The sequence below is a fragment of the Vulpes lagopus genome, chromosome 9 (assembly GCF_018345385.1).
Source record: "Vulpes lagopus strain Blue_001 chromosome 9, ASM1834538v1, whole genome shotgun sequence".
NCBI classification, from domain to species: Eukaryota; Metazoa; Chordata; class Mammalia; order Carnivora; family Canidae; genus Vulpes; species Vulpes lagopus.
The window spans coordinates 79800232-79821305 of NC_054832.1; the positions used below are offsets into that span (position 1 = coordinate 79800232).

The 21074-nt window shown below is 40.0% G+C and overlaps 1 protein-coding gene across 4 annotated transcripts in view; it reads left to right on the top strand.

Moving 5' to 3' along the window:
* Positions 1–21074, top strand: part of PRKDC (protein kinase, DNA-activated, catalytic subunit) — a 206530-nt gene that overhangs the window by 136893 nt on the left and 48563 nt on the right. For all 4 annotated transcript variants that reach the window (XM_041769223.1, XM_041769224.1, XM_041769225.1 and 1 more), the window contains 5 exons: positions 1361–1550; positions 2935–3147; positions 8134–8246; positions 10687–10818; positions 13976–14155. In XM_041769223.1, coding sequence (XP_041625157.1) covers positions 1361–1550; positions 2935–3147; positions 8134–8246; positions 10687–10818; positions 13976–14155 — 828 coding nt within the window. The remainder of the gene's footprint in view (positions 1–1360; positions 1551–2934; positions 3148–8133; positions 8247–10686; positions 10819–13975; positions 14156–21074) is intronic.

The window sequence follows — 21074 nt, forward strand, 5'->3', positions numbered from 1 at the left end:
GTGGTATTCTCTCACATATTTCACTTAACATAATGCCCTCAAGGTCTATCCATGTTGTTGCAGACGGCAAGATTTCCTTCTTTTTATGATTCAGTAATATTCCATTAAATCACATCACATCTTCTTTATTCATTCATCCATTGATAAGATATTAAGGTTGCTTCCATGTCTTGGTTATTATGAATAATCCTTCAGTGAACATCAGGGTGCATATATCTTTCCAAGTTTTGCTTTATTTGGATAAATACCCAGAAGTCGAATAGCTGGATCCTTTGGTATTTCTATTTTTAGTATTTTTGAGGACCTCTGTACTGTTTGTTTTCCTTAGTGTTTGCACCAATTTATATTCCACACATCAGTGCATGAGGGTTTCTTCTTCTCCATATCCTTGCCAATACTTGTCATTTCTTATTTTCTTGATCATAGCCACCTGACAGATGTGAAGTGATGTCTTACTGTGATTTTGTGTTTCCCTGATGATTAGTGATATACTGGGCTTCTTATTTTACTTGAAATACTCACACATTCCTTTCCAAAACACTCACATTTGCTTCAGCCTCATCTGCTCACACTTGTCTGCCTTTTAGCCTCCACTTAGATTTTCCTTTCTCCATAATGCCATCCTTCCTCGTCAGTCCCCTCATTCATTTAGTAGATGCCAAGTGTGAACTTTGTCCTGACAGCCTTAACAACCTGTGATGACTTACATATTTACGGACATGCTCACTTTATCTCTGCCAAGCTGGGCAGTAGCACCTGACTGTTTGGCCTGCACTTGTCCTCCTAGTGATTTTCCTAATGTCAGGCACATAATGGGACTTGGGAAGGAGCTGAGCCCTTTAGCTTGTTACAGCTGTGGTGCCATTTTTGAGGATGGCATGAAGCCATTTAATTCAGAATGTGAAGGAGGAGAAATATGGTTTTTCTCCCCTACTACTAATCAGTATTTCTAGTTGGCAAGTCTTTAAGTTTGGAAAGGTTCTTCTTCGGTTGCTTCTCACAGATACATGAAATTATAGTACATATTTGCTGATAATACCAGTGAATTCTAAATGAAAGTATTATGGGGGCATATTTGGGTGGCTCAGTGGTTGAGCGTCTGCCTTTGGTAGGGTCCTGGGATTGAGCTCCATGGGGCTCAGGCAGTGGGGGGGAGTTGGGGGTTATCCCTGCTCAGAGGGAGTCTGCTTATCTCTCTCTTCTGCCCCTTCCCCTTCTTGTGCCTGCTTCTGTCTCTGCCCTCCTGGTCTATCATGAATAAATAAAATCCTTAAAATATAAATAAAATAAAATAAAATAAATGTATTTCAGTGTTGCTAAAGAAGGACCATTATTTCATTTGGAGCTCTCTTACATTCAGGAATATACCATTGATTCTGACTGGCGTTTCCGAAGTACTGTTCTCACTCCGATGTTTATTGAGACTCAGGCTTCCCAAAGTACTCTTCAGACTCGGACACAGGAGCGATCCCTCCCAGCTCAAGGAGTGATGGCTAGGCAGATACGGGCCACCCAACAGCAGTATGACTTCACACCTACACAAACTGCAGGTAACTGTTCACCTGAACACCTGCCTGTTCTGCACCAGGCAATATGATCTGTGAAGTGGCCTCTACTGCAAGAACATTGACTATAAGAAAAGTAAAACAATAAGAGAAAAGAGTAAGAACCAACAGAAAAGCTATATCAGTCAAAGGAGAAAAGCACTGAGATTCCAAGAGTCATCAAATTCTTAGAGATAAAAAGTGGAAGGGGAGGGCTGGGGAAGAGTGATGGGCTACTGGTGTTTGAAGGTTATGGAGTTTTTTTTTTTTTTTTTAATTTTTATTTATTTATGATAGTCACAGAGAGACAGAGAGAGAGGCAGAGACATAGGCAGAGGGAGAAACAGGCTCCATGCAGCGGGAGCCTGATGTGGGATTCAATCCCGGGTCTCCAGGATCGCGCCCTGGGCCAAAGGCAAGCGCCAAACCACTGCGCCACCCAGGGATCCCCGGTTATGGAGTTTCTGTTTGAGAAGATGGAAATGATCTAGAGATGAATTGTGGCGATGGTTGTACAACTGTGTGAAAATATTTGACACCATAGTACTGTACACTTTAAATGGTTAAAATAGTTAATTTGGTGTTCTCTAAATTTTACAACAAAAAAAAGCAGAAAAGGATTATTTTTGACTGGAAAAAACAAAAGTTACAGTACATGTATGTTTTATTTTGATTTTGTCCAGAAAAATCCATTTAGTGCATCAAATTTAAAACCCCTTATCTCAAAAGCAAAGAACTAAAGACCAGACCAAAGTCATTTACTAGGTTTATAGTTTATTAAACTTTTCTTTCTTGTTCACCTGTTTCCTTTGATCAGAGATGTATAAGTTGTACAGTAAAATGCCTAAATCATTTCATGTAAATGTTTCAGTGTTGTTCCTTTATATAAATTTAAATTTTTTCATGTTCTCTTGGTTCTAGAAGTAGGATTGATTTGAATGATGAATATTTTATGACACTATATTAGGCATCATGAATTTTAGTACCTTTTGGTAGATACAAAGTATGAGTCCTGTAATGATTACAGTGGCTTGAGGTAGCAGGTAGGGTGTTTCCTGCTTCACAAATGAGGACACTGAGGCTCAGACACTTGAGCTGCCTCAGGTTGCCCACTAGAAACCTGATAGAGCTTCCGCCTAGTGTCTTTCTGCTGTGACATAGTGTCTTTCTGCTGTGACATGGCTGTCTCCCTGGAGGAGCTGTCCCCAGTGACTGTGGCAGGTGAGCACATGGAGGCCCCCGGTGCCACCAGGATGATGCCATCGTTTTGTCTCACACATGTGTCAGGCAGTTGGCACTGCTCCAGCTGCAGTGGTGGGGTGGTGTGGGCTTGGCAGTGTTGTGCAGTCCTGAGTGTGCTGTGACATGCTCTGGTCATGTCTGTTTGCAGATGGTAGAAGTTCCTTTAATTGGCTGACTGGGAGCAGTATTGACCCACTGGTGGATTATACAGTCTCATCATCGGATTCTTCATCTTCCTCCTTACTGTTTGCCCAGAAGAGGAATGAGAAGTCACAGAGAGCACCCTTGAAGGCAGTCGGACCTGATTTTGGAGAAAAAAAGCTGGGCCTTCCAGGGGACAAAGTAGATAACAAAGCAAAAGGTAAAAGTAAGCTTGCTGAAGTGTACTTAACATAAGTTAATGCAGAGGCTTAGATAAAGAAAGTGCATTTCCGACTGCATTCACATTTCCTTATAAATAAGGCCATTAAAATTTAATTCAGGGGTTCCTGATAACTAGTCAGTAGAGTATGCAACTCTTAATCTTGGGGTCGTGAGTTCAAGCCCCATGTTGGGGGTAGAGTTTACTTTAAAAAAATAGTAATAAAATTTAATTCAATAAATCTTGTTTGGGTACTTACCATGTTGAAAGCCTAGTTTTAGGCATTCCAGAAAAGCTGTTGAATAAATTAGAATCAGTCCATTCATTTAGTGACTTTCTGAACATCAGAGTAAGTAAGCAAATAGGTGACCTTGAGATGAGACAGAATTAGTAAATCTCAGTAAAGCTCAAGGAAGGACCTGGGGAGAAGAGGCTGTTGTTGGGAGTAGCCTTGGGGGCTCGGGGTATGGGAAGGGGGAGGGTGAACAAGGACTGAGGCAGGAAGTATGGAGCATGTTTGGGAAGATTGTTTACAGACTGGCAGTCTTGTAGCAGTCTAGCCAAATAGGGTGCTGTGGGACAGGCCCACTAGGAGCATGGAGCAGACAGCTGTGGATATGGGCCTGCAGATTTAGGAGGCTACCGAGGCTTTCCGTAGTGAACCAAGCAGACAGATAGGGTTCTCTGGATGACCTCTCGGGGGATCCGCACAGAGCAGCATGTGCAGTGCCTGAGGAGGCCCTGGAAACCAAGGGTTCTGATGGGGAAGAAGAGGGGGGACAAGTCACAGGGGTTGCAGGGAAGTGCTGGCAGACCTTGAAGACCCAGCACTGGCTGAAATGGTGCCACTCAGCTCTTGATGAGAATGGCAGCTCTGGGAGTGAGTGAAAACCCAGAGAATGGAAACAGAGAAAAGGTCCTAACACAGAACCTTGGGGAAATGCCAGCCATATGAGTTTGGATATAAAGAAGTAAAATTAAGAGCAAGGATAACCATTTGCTTCAACGTGGGTGGAACTGGAGGGTATTATGCTGAGTGAAATAAGTCAGTCGGAGAAGGACAAACATTATATGGTGTCATTCGTTTGGGGAATATAAAAAATAGTGAAAGGGAATAAAGGGGAAAGGAGAAAAAATGAGTGGGAAATATCAGAAAGGGAGACAGAACATGAAAGACTCCTAACTCTGGGAAACGAACTAGGGGTGGTGGAAGGGGAGGTGGGCGGGGGTTGGGGGTGACTGGGTGATGGGCACTGAGGCGGACACTTGACGGGATGAGCACTGGGTGTTATTCTATATGTTGCCAAATTGAACACCAATAAAAAAATACATTTATAATAAAAAATAAGAGCTAGGATAAATTTATTTTATTTTTATTATTTTTTTGTTAAGTTTTTAATTTTACATTTCAGTATAGTTAACATACAGTGTTATATTAGTTTCAAATGTAAAATCATATAGTGATTCAACAATTCAATGCATCATTACTCGGTGGTCATCATGGTAAGTGTACTCTTAATCCCCTTCACCTATTTCTCTTATCCTCCCACCTACATCCTCCCTGATATGCTTTATTTTATTTTTTAAGATTTCATTTTTAAGTAATCTCTACATCCATTGTGGGGCTCAAACTAACAATCCCAAGATCAAGAGTCACACACTCCATTGACTGAGCCATCCAGGCACCCTGATACACTTTATTTTAAACGAGTAAATGTAAATTCCTTTAAATTAATTGTAGGAATTAAACACACACATGAAATACTTTCCTCACTTCCTCACTTCACAATTCTGTGAATTTAAAGTAGCTGAGGTAAATCTAGCTTCCTTTTGCTCAGCACTCTGGGTTTGAAGGGGGCTAATGAGGCCCCTCCTGCTTTGTCTGTTCTGCCCCTGGCTTTGTTGCTTCCCACCAGTCTTTTTTCTTTTATATCTTCTTCCTCTGCTGTTTCTCCACCAAACTGTCATCCAGAGTCCATGGTTCTATGTCCTTCTGTAACTTTGACAATGAAAGCCCCAGGGTTAAAATGTAGTCCCAGAATGACTGTTACCTTCTCATAGCTCGTTAATTGTCTCGCTCACCTCAAACCCATGGCACGTGCATCTTCCCACAGAATTGTTGAACAGGTGTTTGGGGCAGCCTGCAATACAGTTAATGCATGGAGATTGCCCATGACCCCCTCTACTCAATGGGGAGGAGGCTCAGAAGACAGAAAGAAGTGGCTGAGGTTAGCAGCATAGTCCACAACTCAAACTGTTGAGCAATTTTTCCCTGTTTTCATTGACTTGTATAGAAATTAAGGAGGATAAGAGGTGAAACCTAATTTTTAAACCATTTTCTTTAAAAGTTTTATATGTGAATTTGAAAAAACCTGTAGAACTGAGTAGGTAAAATGAATACTATTAGCTATCCATTTTAATTTGATTAATGTATTTGAATCACCCTTTGTGCCTTTGTAGATGTAAAATATTTCCCATACTGTCTGTCTTTTTTGGGGTTTATGCATTTTCTTGCCTAAACAGGAATATTTAAAAATTCATAAAATGTGGTGAATTAATCCTTACTATGATACTATTATCATCGACATTTAAAAATATGAAATTGTAACCTAATTAAAATGTCACTTTTCAGCCATTATTTTAATTCTTTACTACAGTTTCCTTCAGTTATTTGTATCAGAGTAATACATGCAGTTTAAAGAGTCAAATACTTTGCCAAAGCTTTTTAGAATAGCAGCCCTCCATACCCATTTCCCGAATTCCAGACACAACCACTTAGACCCTTCTGAATCTCTAAACAGTATTTATATTGCTACTCTACCTTTTTTTTTCCCTGTAGTATTAGTCATTCTCTTTAAGCTTACATATGGACATTGAGGATTTGGCTCCTTCTTGTCCCTCACTCCCACCCACCACAGACGCTCACAGTGAATTCTTCTTGTGTCTTTATTCTCTTGATATAATTAAGTCTTCATCTTGGTTTCATCGTAGTTTCCTCTTATTTGATTACATACAATTATGCGTGTTCAAGTCATAGTGCTTCTATGACTATTTTTCCTTTCCTATTGTATAGTAATTTTTCTTGCGCATTGATAATTATTTTGGTTTAGATTTCTATATATTCATCACTTGATTCCCTCTGAGTTGTACCATTGTCGTTTTCTGTGTCCCAACATATAAATGTTTAATCTTAAAATAAATCTCTTCTGGGATCCCCGGGTGGCGCAGCGGTTTGGTGCCTGCCTTTGGCCCAGGGCGTGATCCTGGAGACCCGGGATCAAATCCCACATCAGGCTCCCGGCATGGAGCCTGCTTCTCCCTCTGCCTGTGTCTCTGCCTCTCTCTCTCTCTCTCTCCTCTCTCTCTCTCTCTCTCTCTCTCTCTCTGCGTGACTATCGTAAAAAATAAAATAAAATAAAATAAAATAAAATAAAATAAAATAAAATAAAATAAAATAAAATAAAAAATAAATCTCTTCTATGGCTTTTGAGCCACCCTGTCTTGAGGTGTCTCTACTCAACCATGGTCTAGAGACCTGAGGGCCTTTTCACTTCTCTTGGATTGGATTCTTCTTCTTTGGATGGCTCTTCTTTCTGGTGGAGCACTTCCTTGAGTAGCTTCCTGAGAAAAGGGGTCAGAAAGAGTAAGTTGTTTTTGATGCCTTGATGCCATACATTGCTTTTGATGGCACTCACACCTGCTAGGTAATTTAGCTGTAGAATTCTGAGAACTCACTAGGGTTCTCTATTACCCAGGGTTGGGTTGGGAAACCTGATGGCGTTCTTTTTTTGATTCTTTATAAGAGTTGGATTTTTCTCTGCAGAAGATCTTAGGATCCTTTCTTTTAAATCAATTTTAGGAAATTTCACCAAAGTGTCATCTGGAGTGTGCAGGTCTGTTGTAGTGCATTTTTCTGGGTGGTAGGAGGGCCCTTTTAGACTGCTAACTTTTCTTTTTGGAATCCTGTTGCTTGGATATCGGACCTTATCAGATCTTGTAATTTTCTTGTCATTTTTTTCCTTTTTGCTTTGTATTCTGGGAAATCACTTCAACCGATTTTCTAACCCTGGCTTTTAAGTTATATCATATTTTTGGTTTCCATGAGCTTTTTATGTTCTCTGAATACCCTTCCATCCTTGATCCACTGTTGCAATTTCTACTCTTCTATGATAATGTTTGAATTTTTTTTTTTTTTGGATGGTCTGCTTTCAACAGTTGCTCTTTCCCTTTTGTTTATTTTTGTTTCTGTTTTTTATATTTGAAGCTTTTCTCAAAATGTCTGGTGGCTTGTCTTTTGGCTTATACTCCCAGATGGGGCACTAAAAAGACATTGGGAATAGCTGCACATTGGAGTGCAGAGGTCCAACTAGACCAGGACATTGAAACTCCTGATGTGTTGCTCTCTTTGCCTGTGCTTTTGTGCTGGTGGATTACCCAGAGGCAAAATATCCAATCTCTTGCCAGCAGGCTATAGGCCAGGGTGCCAGCACTCCAGAGGCCAAGCTGGAGCAGGCAGCTGCAGTTTCCAGAAGCCCATGTGGCTGCTGGGTAGAGTTGCTGTGTCTGCAGCCATGCTGGCCCTGTGCACCCTCAGGGCCACAGGGCCCTACAAGCTCCACACCTGCAGCACGAGGAAACGTGCTTTCTAACCACACCTCCTGCTGCAGCCTCATCTTCCTCCTTGCCCCTAGAGGTGCTGGATGCTGCCAGGTTTTGAGCCTTCCAGGTCTTCTCCACTGTTATTGCTTTGTCCCTGTTCTGTGCATGGTAGCACTGGGATTGGGCTGAGTTCTCTCCAAAACTGGTTAGTTGTCTCCTGTGCGATTCTCTGTAGACTTATGTCATTAAAACAAAGCAAAACAACTAGATGAAAATAAAAAAATGGAGATAAGCGAATAATTCTATTTTGAGAGGATTCTAGAAAGAAGGCAAAGTCAACTGCAAATGTCAAATTGGCCATCTGTAACAAACCTTTATATTCTTTAGGTATAGACAATCGGACAGAAATATTAAGATTACGCAGACGATTTATAAAGGACCAAGAAAAGCTCAGTTTGATTTATGCCAGAAAAGGTATTGCTGAACAAAAACGAGAGAAGGTTTGTATCTGTTTTGAGAATTTGATTGGTCAGAAATAATTTATTTTATATCAAAAGATATATACTAAGGAATAAGTTTGTCAGATATTTCTTCCCTAACAAAATTATGGAAGTAGCACTATATGCATTAAAGTTACTTATGAACCAAGGATTTTCCCCCTGACTAATGTAGATATAAAGGACAATCGTGACTCACTAATGAGGTCATGGGGATCTTGGAATGGGGCCTGTGTGGGTAGTCCCCTGAATCTGCAGTATGTTGAGTTCACAGGCACTGCCAGGACCTCATCCCTGCCCCTTATCTCAGACTCTCACTGAAGCTTGACTTTGTTGTTTGTGTACAGACTGGCTTTCTCCATGTGGTGAGACACGACCTCAAGTTGTTCCTGAATGATCTTACAACATTAGCCGCTGGGAGGGATTGGCCAGAACCTTGACCTAACTTGGGTCTGAGGCCACTGTGGGACCACGTAACAACCAGCCACTCTCCTGAGGGTGCCTGGGTGAAGAGGGAATGGTGAGCCCAGAGAAAGGGGTGAGCAGGCCAGGCAGATAGATGGCCCAGGGTTATCTGCTGAAAGCAGTGACCTAGTGTGGCATGAATTAAACATTTCTCAAAATGTGGGATTAATGAAAGAATTTGTTTATCCATAGCTTCAGTATTACTTACAAATCAGTAATTACCACAGAATTTTCAAGAAAGATGAGATTATGAGTTAAAACACCTGAGTTTGTTCTAATTCAGTTTAAATCCTCAATTAACTTCCAAATCTGAATATGAAGTAGTTGAATGGTTCCACTGTATCTTCTGTGGAAAGAAAATGTACTTTTCATCTTTCTCTTGTCTCTGTAAGTATAGCTGTTCTCTTAAAGAGGAGGGTCCCAAATCAGTGCCCACAGTCATCCCACACCCCTCTTACTGGCCCCACCACACGTGGAGGGAGTTCTGCTTTGTGCACTCGAAGAGGTAGCCATGAGCTCCTAATTAAGCCTGAAATCTAACTAGTTCTGCCTGAAGGATATAACAAGCAGAATATGAACAGAAGGAAGAGATAAAATCAGGATTGTTGGATAGAAATCACAGGGAGATATTTTGGTCTGATATAAAGAGAGTCCTTTTAATAATTAGTAAATGTGGGATGGTCTGCTGTATGTATGAGGCCAAGCATTTGCTCTGACACAGGTGTTCTCACCTGAAGTGGCTGACCTCACAGTAAGAATGGCATGGAGGTAATCAGGCACTGGAAGGCCATGTGCTTTATTTGTTGGGAGCACGGTGCTCCATGTCAGGCACTACTCTCAGTGTTAATGGTATAGAAGTAAATATAACATAAGCACTCATGGAGCTACAACGCAGTGTGTACAACAGACAAAAAAAGAGAATGAGTTAAGATTATAATGTGATTGTTGGAAATTAACCAAGTGATGAGCATGTGTGGGGAAGACTGTTAAAGAGGAAGTGAGAAAGCAAGCCTCTTTGAAGATGATTTCTGAGACAGGAACCAAATGATGAGAGAGAAACTGAAAAGACATTCTAGGCAGAGGTGAAGAGATACAACACACCTATGTGGTGGGGAGTCAGGAGTGAGGCCAGCCTGGCCTGAACCAGGGGAGCAGGGTCGGGAGGAACCAGGTGTTGGGAGCTGTAATGATATCACCCGACTGGATAGCCAAGGTTTTTCTAAGAGGAATTAAGGGGGGGAAGAACCCTCTGAGATATGGCTTTAAATGTTTTAATTCAGGTTCTCTGAATTTACCAATATTCACATTGTGTTGTGGTGAACATTTAAATAATGTTTTTACTGCTCATTTGCTAGTAATTTTTATTTTGGATTTATTGTCTGTCATAGACTGGTAAAGCATAGTGACCAAACCAATTTGTATAAAAATTGTCATCCATGGCATCCCTGGGTGGCTCAGGGGTTTCGTGCCTGCCTTTGGCTCAGGGCGTGATCCTGGAGTCCCGGGTCGAGTCCCGCGTCGGGCTCCCGGCATGGAGCCTGCTTCTCCCTCTGCCTGTGTCTCTGCCTCTCTCTCTCTCTCTCTCTCTCTATGTCTATCATAAATTAAAAAAAATAAATCTTTTTTTTTTAATTTATTTTTATTTATTTCTGATAGTCACAGAGAGAGAGAGAGAGAGAGAGAGAGGCAGAGACACAGGCAGAGACACAGGCAGAGGGAGAAGCAGGCTCCGTGCACTGGGAGCCCGACGTGGGATTTGATCCCTGGTCTCCAGGATCGCGCCCCGGGCCAAAGGCAGCCGCTAAACCGCTGTGCCACCCAGGGATCCCCCCCCCCCAAAAAAAAATCTTTAAAAAAAATTGTCATCAAGTTCACCTTTATGTTAAGGATAGGTACTGATTGATCGTGCATAGTTCATGCACTACAGGTTTTTTCAATAAAAATTCTAATCTTCCTTCTTTGGTTCTAATGATTATAGGAGATCAAGAGTGAGTTAAAAATGAAGCACGATGCCCAAGTCATTTTGTACAGAAGTTACCGCCAAGGAGACCTTCCTGACATTCAGATTAAATACAGTAGCCTGATCACCCCCTTGCAAGCTGTGGCCCAGGTTGGTCCTTGAATGCTTCATTTTTCTACTGACAGATAAAAACTGTTTTGTAGTTCCAGGGGGCTACTATGTACAAGGAAAAGTGGTTGATGCTACACTATATCATAAACGAAGTGTTGATTTGTCTTTAACAGTGGTCTTGGTTAAAAGACATTGGTCCCAGTCTTGGCCCTGTTCTTAACTTTCCCAGGTGTGACTCATGTAGAGTCATCTAGAAGGTAGTCCTGCAGTTGGGTCCTTGTCAAGACACTTAATGCTCTGAGTCACAGTGTCTTCTATAAAACCAGGCAGTGAAATCTATTTTTCCTACCAATAATGTTGGTCAGTGAAATAATGTGTAATTTTAAACTTAAAAGTGCTAAGCCACTTAAATCATTTCTTATACAAGATCCTTTTGGTGGATGGGGGTGGATCAAGAGAATATCAGTTTATGGCTGGAATTCCTTAATTCCACCCACAAGAAGGAATTCTTCCTTCTTTGTTAATTTTCTTAATAGCAGAGGGTTGGAAATATTTTTCTAAGTTGTTAGGGTTGAGAGTGAATGAAGTTTCCTAGCTGAATTCTCTGACAAAAACAAGGTATTTACTCCCTAAAAGCCTAATTAAGAGTTCTTTGACTTTTATTGAAATAACTTTAAAAATTGGAGAGTATAAAAAAAAATTGGAGAGTATTACATATATATAAATATATATATATATACACACACATGTATATATAGCATTATGCTAGGTGCTGAAATATAATGCCATATTTTATTCTACATAAATTTTCAGAACTAAAAAAAAAAATTTTTTCAGAACTAATGTTGCTTATAATAAGTTATATCTCCATATTCTTTTACCTTTTTTTTAAGCATTTTATTTAAATAAATATAGATTGATAGGAATTTGCAAAAGTAGTACATAGTCCCATATACCCTTTACCTAGCTTCCCCCACTGGTGGTATCTTACATAACCATAGTACATTATTTTTATCTAGAAATTGACATTGGAACAAAAGTGTTAAGTGGACTGCAGTCTTATTTTTTCCCTGCATTTGTGTGTGTGTGTGTGTGTGTGTGTGTGTGTGAGAGAGAGAGAGAGAGAGAGAGAGAGAGAGATTCTGTGCAATTGTAGAATACATATTGATTCATGTAACTACTATCACAGAAGAGCCCTTGGTTGTTGTGGACTGCTTTCACATTCCTCTCATTAGCTTCTCCCAGTAATTTTGTGACCTAAATGTTAGGTACATTTACAGATGAAGAATTGAAGGTTAGTAAAGAATGGCAAATATAGTCAAAACTGTATATCAAAATAAAAGAAAAAATAAAGCTACAAATTTAATATAAAAAGAACCCACAACTGTGTATCTTGATGGGTGTGGAACTAAGACAACACCCCTCCGTTTTGACATCTGGCCCAGTGTTCTTGTTCATCCCTACTATTTCCCAGTTTCTCTAATGCCTTGCATGTATGTATTTACTCACCGCCTCAGAAATGATGCTGCCACCTGCTCACCTGTGCCCAGATCAGTTCATCTCATTGGTGCTTGGAAAATATTAAGATGGTGAATATTGTTTTGAAAAAACATGACTGGGATCCCTGGGTGGCGCAGCGGTTTGGCGCTTGCCTTTGGCCCAGGACGCGATCCTGGAGACCCGGGATCGAATCCCACATCGGGCTCCCGGTGCATGGAGCCTGCTTCTCCCTCTGCCTGTGTCTCTGCCTCTCTCTCTCTCTCTCTGTATGACTATCATAAATAAATAAAAATTTAAAAAAAAAAAAAAGAAAGAAAAAACATGACTACATTTTTTCTCTTCTTTGAAGAGGAATGTGTTTCCTTATGTTTCTCAAGTTCTAATACTTTATTCAATAAATAATATATATGGAGCAACTCCTGGATGCCAGGGACTGTTCTAAGCACTAAAGGGCAACTGTGGCCTACTGTGGTATCCTGGGCTCCCCTTCTTCACTATGAGCCTTGCACATGAGAGCGGAAGAGGAGCCTATAAAGGAGCCGTTACAGCACGTGTCCAGCGTTACAGCACGTGTCCAGCGGCAGCATTCTCTTGCTCTGAAAACTTCTTTATGTTAATCACCAATGCATTATCATGACAGAAGGAGCTTTTGAAGCTCCCTGGGAAATGAAAGAATTTGTGCATAAGACCCAAGAATTGGGGTTGTAGACATGGGAACCTGTGTGTCACAAGTTAAATGAGAAAAGAGTTAGCAGACACCGTATAAGAGAGTGTGCATGTCAGTAGAAGATCCATCTGTGGCAGTGACTGTCTTCATGCAGTTTATGAGTGATACTTTCTTTTTTCCTAATCTGTATTTTCTGAAAATTTTTATAGCAACCATATAACTCTATGTGAGACACATACATTACTTAAATAACAAAGAATAAATCAAATTGTACTTTTTATCCAGACACAAGTTTTTATCAAGCAAAATAATTCTTAAGTTTTTAAATTCATGTGTTCGTGCCTTCTTTTAAAAAATATAGACACTGCATGCTATGGACTGTTCTTAGTACTGGTGTCACAGGCACAGATGAAGGATAATGTTCCTGTGGTCATGGAGCATGAGGATAGAAGCCAGAGGAGATCAGGTGGCATTCTGTTAGAGCTAAATATACCAAACATGAAAACTACTGATGGTTTTAACAGTTTAAATGGTCCTAATGATGGGACTATGAAATTTAAATTGGCATTTTATTTAAGCTTATCAGTTAGTTTTTTAAGCTTTATGATGATACTAATGTGAAGATAGTACCTAAAAATTTCATTTACTCTGTCTTAAAGGTCTTATCGATTACTGCAGTGGTCACTTTCTATGCATTATCTTGGCTGAGCCTCACCACAACCCTATTATCCCCACTTTAGAGATGAGGAATCTGAAGGTCCAGACTTACCCATGAGTTAAGCTATTGGCTACATATGTGATTAAGCCAGCTTAACATATTTCTGCGTCCAAAATCCATGGTATCACAGGAATATTTGGTTAAATTTCAAGTAGTAGCCATGTCAATTCCTGTTAAAATTTTCTAAACAAAATTGAGATGTAAATTACTTATGTTGGCAGCACTTTGTGTTTTCAAATAAAGCTGTGATAGTATTAGTGAATTAGAGCATTTTTACCTCAGATCCTAATTTGTCTTTGAATATTTTACAGAGAGACCCAATAATTGCAAAACAGCTGTTTGGCAGCTTGTTTTCTGGAATTATAAAGGAGATGGATAAATACAAGACCATGTCTGAAAAAAACAACATTACTCAAAAGTTGCTCCAGGATTTCAATCATTTTCTTAACTCCACTTTCTCTTTCTTTCCACCTTTTGTCTCCTGTATTCAGGTAAGAATCTATACGCACACTTCATAAATATGCACTATCTACTTTGCCATCATATGTGTATGTCATAAAAACTTCATTTGTTTCACAAGCTGAAGCACAAGGTATTTAACAGAGTGATGTGCTCTGTGTGGTTACCTCTTCCCAGATGGGCTGATGTGATTGATTGATTGATTGATTGATTTATATCACATGGGGGTGTCTGACTCTTGGTTTCGGTTCAGGTCATGATCTCAGGGTCATAGGAACGAGTCCCACTACAGGCTCCATGCTCAATGGGGGGTCTGCTTAAGAATTCTCTCAGCCCATGCCCCTCCTCACGCCCCTGACTCAAACCCACTCTCTCACTCTTTAAATAAATGGATGAATCTTCAAGGGGAAAAAAAAAACACACCTCCAAAACCCCAAACCTATATATGACTGAATAATTAGAAACCAGCCTTGGTATAAAAGTGTTCAGATTTTTAACAAGCCATAAGCTAGCCCCTTCAGTGTTTTGGCTAAACTCTGAATGTAAGTTGTTTTCCTTACATACTGCTTCACCAGCTTATTTCCTGCCTCCTGGTTGCCTTTAACAGATCACATGTTATCAGTGTTGATTGAGCATATTCCTGACTTTGTTCTAAGTGACAGGGACAATGAGTGATGCAAGAGGAACAAATCTCTGCCCTTCCGGAATTACAGTGGGTGACCATTCTGACCGGTGTACGGTGGGATCTCATTGCAGTTTTGATTTGTATTTCCCTGATGCCGAGTGATGTTGAGCATCGTTTCATGTGTCTGTTGGCCATGTTTAAGTCTTCCTTGGAGAAATGTTTGTTCATGTTTTCTGCCCATTTCTTGACTGGATTTTTTGTTTTTTGGATATGGAGTTCGATAAGTTCTTTATAGATTTTGGGTACTAACCCTATATCTGATGATATATTCACAAATGTCTTATCTCATTCTGTAGGTTGCTTGTTATTTTTGTCAACTGTATCCTCTGCTGTGCAGAAGCTTTTTATCTTGATGAAGCTTTTTATCTTTATCTAGTTCATTTTTGCTTTTGCAAAATGCTTTTAATCTTTTTATCTTGATGAAGCTTTTTTTTTATCTAGTTCATTTTTGCTTTTGCTTCCCTTACCTTTGGAGATGTGTCTAGTGTCTAGTGAGATGTTGCTACAGCCAAGGTCAAAGAGGTTGCTAACTGTGTTCTCCTCTAGGATTTTGATGGATTCCTGTCCCACATTTAGGTCTTTCAGTCATTTTGAGTTTATTATTGTGTCTGGTGTAAGAAAGTGGGAGTTAAGGGTCCATTTTTGAGTTCTCTCTTGTGTTCCATTGATCTGTGTATCTGTTTCTGTGCTAGTACCAGGCTGTCTCGAGGATCACAGCTTTGTAGTACAACTCGAAGTCAGTCATTGTGATGCTTTCGCCTTTGCTTTTCTTTTTCAACATTCCTTTGGCTGTTTGGGGTCATTGCTGGTTCCATACAAATTTTCAGATTCTAAATATTGAGGTACTTTGATAGGAGTTGCATTGAATATGGAGATTGCTTTGGGAAGTATAGACATTTTAACAATATTTATTCTTCCAATCCATGAACATGGAATGTTTTCCATTTCTTTGTGTCTTCCTCAAATTGTTTCTTAAGTGTTCTATAGTTTTCAGAGTACAGATCCTTTACCTTGTTGGTTAGGTTTATTCCTAGGTATCTTATGGTTTTTGATGCAATTGTAAATGCGATTGATTCCTTAATTTATCTTTCTTCAGTTTCATTGTTAGTGTATAGAAATGCCACTGATTTCTATTATTTGATTACATTATTTTTATATCCTATGACTTTGCTGAATTCCTGAATGAGATCTAGCAATTTTGGGGTGGATTCTTTTGGGTTTTCTACAGAGGGTATCATGTCATCTACGAAGAGTGAGAGTGTGACTTTTCTTTGCCGGTTTAGATGCCTTTTATTTCTTTTTGTTGTCTGATTGCTGAGGCTAGGACTTCCAGTAAAGTAGAAAAACTGTGGTGAAAGTGGACATTGCTATCATGTTCCTAACCTTAGGGGAAAAGCTCTCCGTTTTTCCCTATTGAAGATGTTAATTTGCTGTGGGTTTTTTGTATAGGACTTTTTTTTTTTTAAAGATTATTTATTTATTTATTCATGATAGACACAGAGATTGAGAGAGAGGCAGATACACAGGAGGAGGGAGAAACGGGCTCCATTCCGGGAGCCCGATGCGGGACTCGATCCCGGGACTCCAGGATCGCGCCCCGGGCCAAAGGCAGGCGCCAAACTGCTGAGCCACCCAGGGATCCCTTGTATATAACTTTTATGATATGGAGGTATATACCCTCTATTCCTACATGGCAGAGAGTTTTAATCAAGAAAGGATGCTGTGTTTTGTCAAATGCTTTTTCTGCATCTATTGAAAGGATTATATGGTTATTGTCCTTTCCTTTATTAATGTGTCATATCCCCTTCATTGATTTGTGGATGTTGAACCACCCTTGCAGCCCAGGAATAAATCCCACTTGGTCCTGGTGAATAACCCTTTTAATGTACTGTAGAATCCTATTGGCTAGTATTTCAGTGAGAATTTTTGCATTCATGCTCATCAGGGATATTGGTTTGTAATTCTTTTTAGTGGGATCTTTGTCTGGTTTTGGAATCAAGGTAGTACTGACCTCATAGAAAGAGTTTGGAAGTGCTCCTTCCATTTCTGTTTTTTTGAACAGCTCAGAAGAATAAGTATTATTTCTTCTTTAAATGTTTGGTAGAATCCTGCTGGGAGGCCATCTGGCCCTGGACTCTTGCTGTTGGGAGATTTTTGATTACCAGTTCTATTTCTTGGCTTGCTGTGGATCCGGTTAGGTTTTCTATTCCTTCCTGTTTCAGTTTTGGTGACTTATATGTTTCTGTATAGAAGAAATGCATTCTTTTCTTCCAGATTGCCTAATTTGTTGGCATATCATTCCTCATAATATGCTCTTATAATTAATTGTATTTCTTCAGTGTTGGTCGTGATCTTTTGTTCATGATTTTATTGATTTGGGTCCTTTCTCTCTTCTTTTTGACAAGGCTGGCTAGGGGTTTTTTGATCTTCTTAATTTCAAAGAACCAGGTCCTAGTATCTTTGTTCTGTTTGTGTGTGTGTGTGTGTGTGTGTGTGTGTGTGTTTTATTTCTGTATTACTGATTTCTGCTCAAATTTTATTATTTTTCTTCTCCTTTAGGTGTAAGGTTAGGTTGTGTGTATCTTGAGGAAGGCTTGTATTGTTACATACTGAAACTCTTAGGACCGCCTTTGCTGCATCTCAAAGGTTCTAAACTGTTGTGTTTTCATTTTCATTTGTTTCCATGTATTTTTAAAATTCTTCAATTTCCTGGTTGACCCATTCATTCTTTAGTAGGATGCTTGTTAATCTCCATGTATTTGTGTCCTTTCCAAATTTTTCTCCTGTGATTGCATTCAAGTTTTACAGCATTGTGGTCTCAAAATATACATGGTATAATCTCAGTCTTTTTGTACTGGTTGAGACCTGATTTTTGACCCACTTTGTGTGATGTATTCTGGAGAACATTCCATGTGGACATGAGAAGAATGTGTATTCAGTTGCTTTAGGATGGAATGATCTGAATATATCTATGAAGTCCATCTGGTCCAGTGTGTCTTTTCAAAGCCTGTTTCCTGTTGATCTTCTGCTTAGATGATCTATCTGTCCATTGCTGTGAGTGGGTCATTAAAGTCCCTTACTGTTATTCTGTTATTAACAATTAGATTCTTTAATTTTGTTATTGATTGGATTCTATAATTGGCTGCTCCCAAGTTAGGGCATAAACAGTTGTTAGATCTTCTTGTTAGAGATAGACCCTTTTATTATGAGATGGTGTCCTTGTTTATCTCTTATTACAATCTTTGATTTAAAATCTAGCTTATCTGATAGAAGGATGGCTACTACTCCAGCTTTCTTTTAACGTCCATTAGCATGATAAATGGTTCTCCTTCACTTCGCATCTCACTTTCAGTCTGGTGGTGTCTTTGGGGTTAAAATGAGTCTCAGCATATCAATGAGTCTTGTTTTTTTTAAATCCAATCTGATACCCTGTGTTTATTTTTTAAATTTATTTTTTATTTTTTAAAAACATTTTAAAAGATTTTATTTATTCATGAGAGATACAGAGAGAGGGAGGCAGAGACATAGGCAGAAGGAGAAGCAGCCTCCCTGTAGGGAGCCCGATGTGAGACTCCATCCCAGAACCCCGGGATCACACCCTGGGATCACACCCTGAGCGGAAGGCAGATGCTCAACCATTCAGCCACCCATCTGTTTAATTGGAGCCTTTAGCCCATTTTCATTGAGAGTAATTCTTAAAAGAAATGAATTTAGTGCCATTGTATCACCTGTAAAAAGTCACTGTTCCTATAGATTATCTCTGTGTTTTTCTGATTTTTGTTACTTTGGGCTCTCTTAGCTCAAAGAATCCCCTGGGTTAACCCCAAAGGGCTAGTTTAGTGTTCACAAATTCCTTTAGTTTCTGTTTGTTCTGGAAGCTCTTTATCTCTATTTCTGTTCTGAATGACAGCCTTTCTAGACAGAGTATCCTGGGCTTTACTTTTTCCAGTTTAGCACCTTGAATATATCATGCTGGTCCTTTCTGGCCTGGCAGATCTCTGTGGAGAGGTCTGCTGCTGGCCTTATGTGTCTACCCTTGTAGGTTAAGGACCTTTTGTCCCAAGCTGCCCTCAGGATTTTCTCTATCTCTGTGAAATTTATAAGCTTTATTATTATATGTCAAAGTGTTGACCTATTTTTTATTGATTTTGAGGTGGGTTCTCTGTCCCTCCTGGAGTTGCGTCCCTGTTTCCTTCCCCAGATTAGGGAAGGTCTGATCTATAATTTGTTCAAATAAACCTTCTGCCCTCCTCTCTTCTGGGAACTCTTCTGGGACCTCTGTTATTTGAATATTATTTTGCTTTATGGTATTGCTGATTTTTCAGTCTCCCCTAGTGATACAGTAGTTGTTTTTCTCTTTTTCTCAGCTTCCTTATTCCCCATTATTTTGTCTCCTATATCACAGATTCTTTCCTGCCTTGTTTACCCTAGCTGTTAGAACCTCCATATTTGACTGCACCTTAGTCATAGCATTTTTAATTTCGGCCTAATTAGATTTTAGTTCTTTTATTACTATAGTAAGGAATTCTCTTGTGTCTTCTATGCTTTTTAATGGCCAGCTAGCATCTTTATAGTCATTGTTTTGATTTCTGGTTCTGACATCTTACTTATATCCATGTTATTAAATTTGTGGCAGAGTACCTCCTACTCTTTCTTTTGTAATGAATTTCTCCTTATAGTCATTGTGTTCAGAAAAATAAGGAGAAAGGGAATAAAAAACACAAAAGAGCAAAAAGAGCAATAACAACAAAAGCCTCAGGAAGTTGTTTCTGGTGTATATGCTGTGTACACTCTGCTGTTGTGTTTTGGCTGCTCTTTCCCCCTGGTCCTTCCTCTACAGAGTTCCTTCGTGCTTGTAGTGGAGAGTGTTTGAACTTTTAAGTAGGTGTGCTTTGATATGTTTGTGAGTTAAGCCTATAAAGGAAAAAAGAAAAAAAAGAAGAAAAAATAAAACTAAAACAAAAACAAAGCCTGATTTAAGACAAGAGAAAAGGAAACAGAACAAAAGTGGATACAAACAGGCAAACAATAAACTGTAAGCCTGATTTTAGAAAAATAAGGAACAAGGAAGGAAAGAGTAGGGAAAGAAGAAAAGAGAGAGAAAAAGAAAGAAGCCTGTACAAAAAATAAGAGAAGGAAACATGAACCAACAACTGAAAAAAAGTTATAAGCCCGATACAAAAAAAGAAGTAAAAGAAAAGAGAAAAAAATATAAAGAATAAAAAATAAGAAATAGAAAAGTACAAAATGAAAAAAGTTTTAAAAAATTAACAGAAGAAAAAAAAAAAAAAAGAAGCAAGCCTGGTCCTATTTCCACTAGAAGGTGATATTTTGGAGTTTTCTTTAATCACTGGACTTGGTAGATGTTGAGGGCCTTTGTTGGTCTTCTGTGGGAGAGGCCTGCTGTGCCTGTTCATGGGCCAGCTGCCCTTTTAAAGATGTTCCTGCCAGGCTCTGGGGAGGAAGGGTGTAGTGCAGGGGCCTCTAGCCTCCACTGGAGGTGCTGTGTCTCTCTGCAGTCCTACTGTGCTGGTGGGAGGGAGGAGGGAGAAAATGGCATCACCTGCCGCCTCTTCCTTATGGAGCAGAACTCCCTGCCACCATTGTTCAGGAGGCCCTCTTAGAAGAGCAGTCTCCTGTGACCTGCACTTTCGTCATTTCCCTGCCCTGACCTGTCTGTGCCCAGGTCTTTGGTATACCCAGAGCCACAGATCTCCTGTATTTTATCTCTGGCTGGTGGCTGGGATTCAAAACTCCCAAGATTTAAAGGGCCTGATAAGGTGCAGGCCAATCTGTCCAGGGGAGGAGATGATCTGGATGTACCCACCACCATCACATGCCTAACATTGTCTCATCCTTTCCCTGAAAGGACATTGCACAGTGCGAGCACAGAGGCTAGAGTTTATTGTAATACTCAGCGAAAAGCTGGACCCAGGTTGTCAGCCTTCTGCGCTTGACTCAGTCCTCTGCTCCCTTCTGTCCCAGGGAAGCCGTGGCAGAGGCTTGGATTTATTGCAGCAGACAGCAAAAACTGCCACTAGGTTATCTGCAATCTTCTCCAGTCTCTGCTTTCTGTTAGTTCTGCCACAGAAAAGCAGCCACTCAACGTGCACACAGAGGTTTAAGCCGCCTGTGGCTCAGAGTAACAAGTTGTGTTCTCTCTGGGGGCACCTCTGACCTTGCTGATGAGCACTGCTCAGTGGCTCTGGCTGGCCTTTGGTCCTTTGAGAGGCAAAATCTCTTCAAATGCCGTCTGGAAAGGGAGT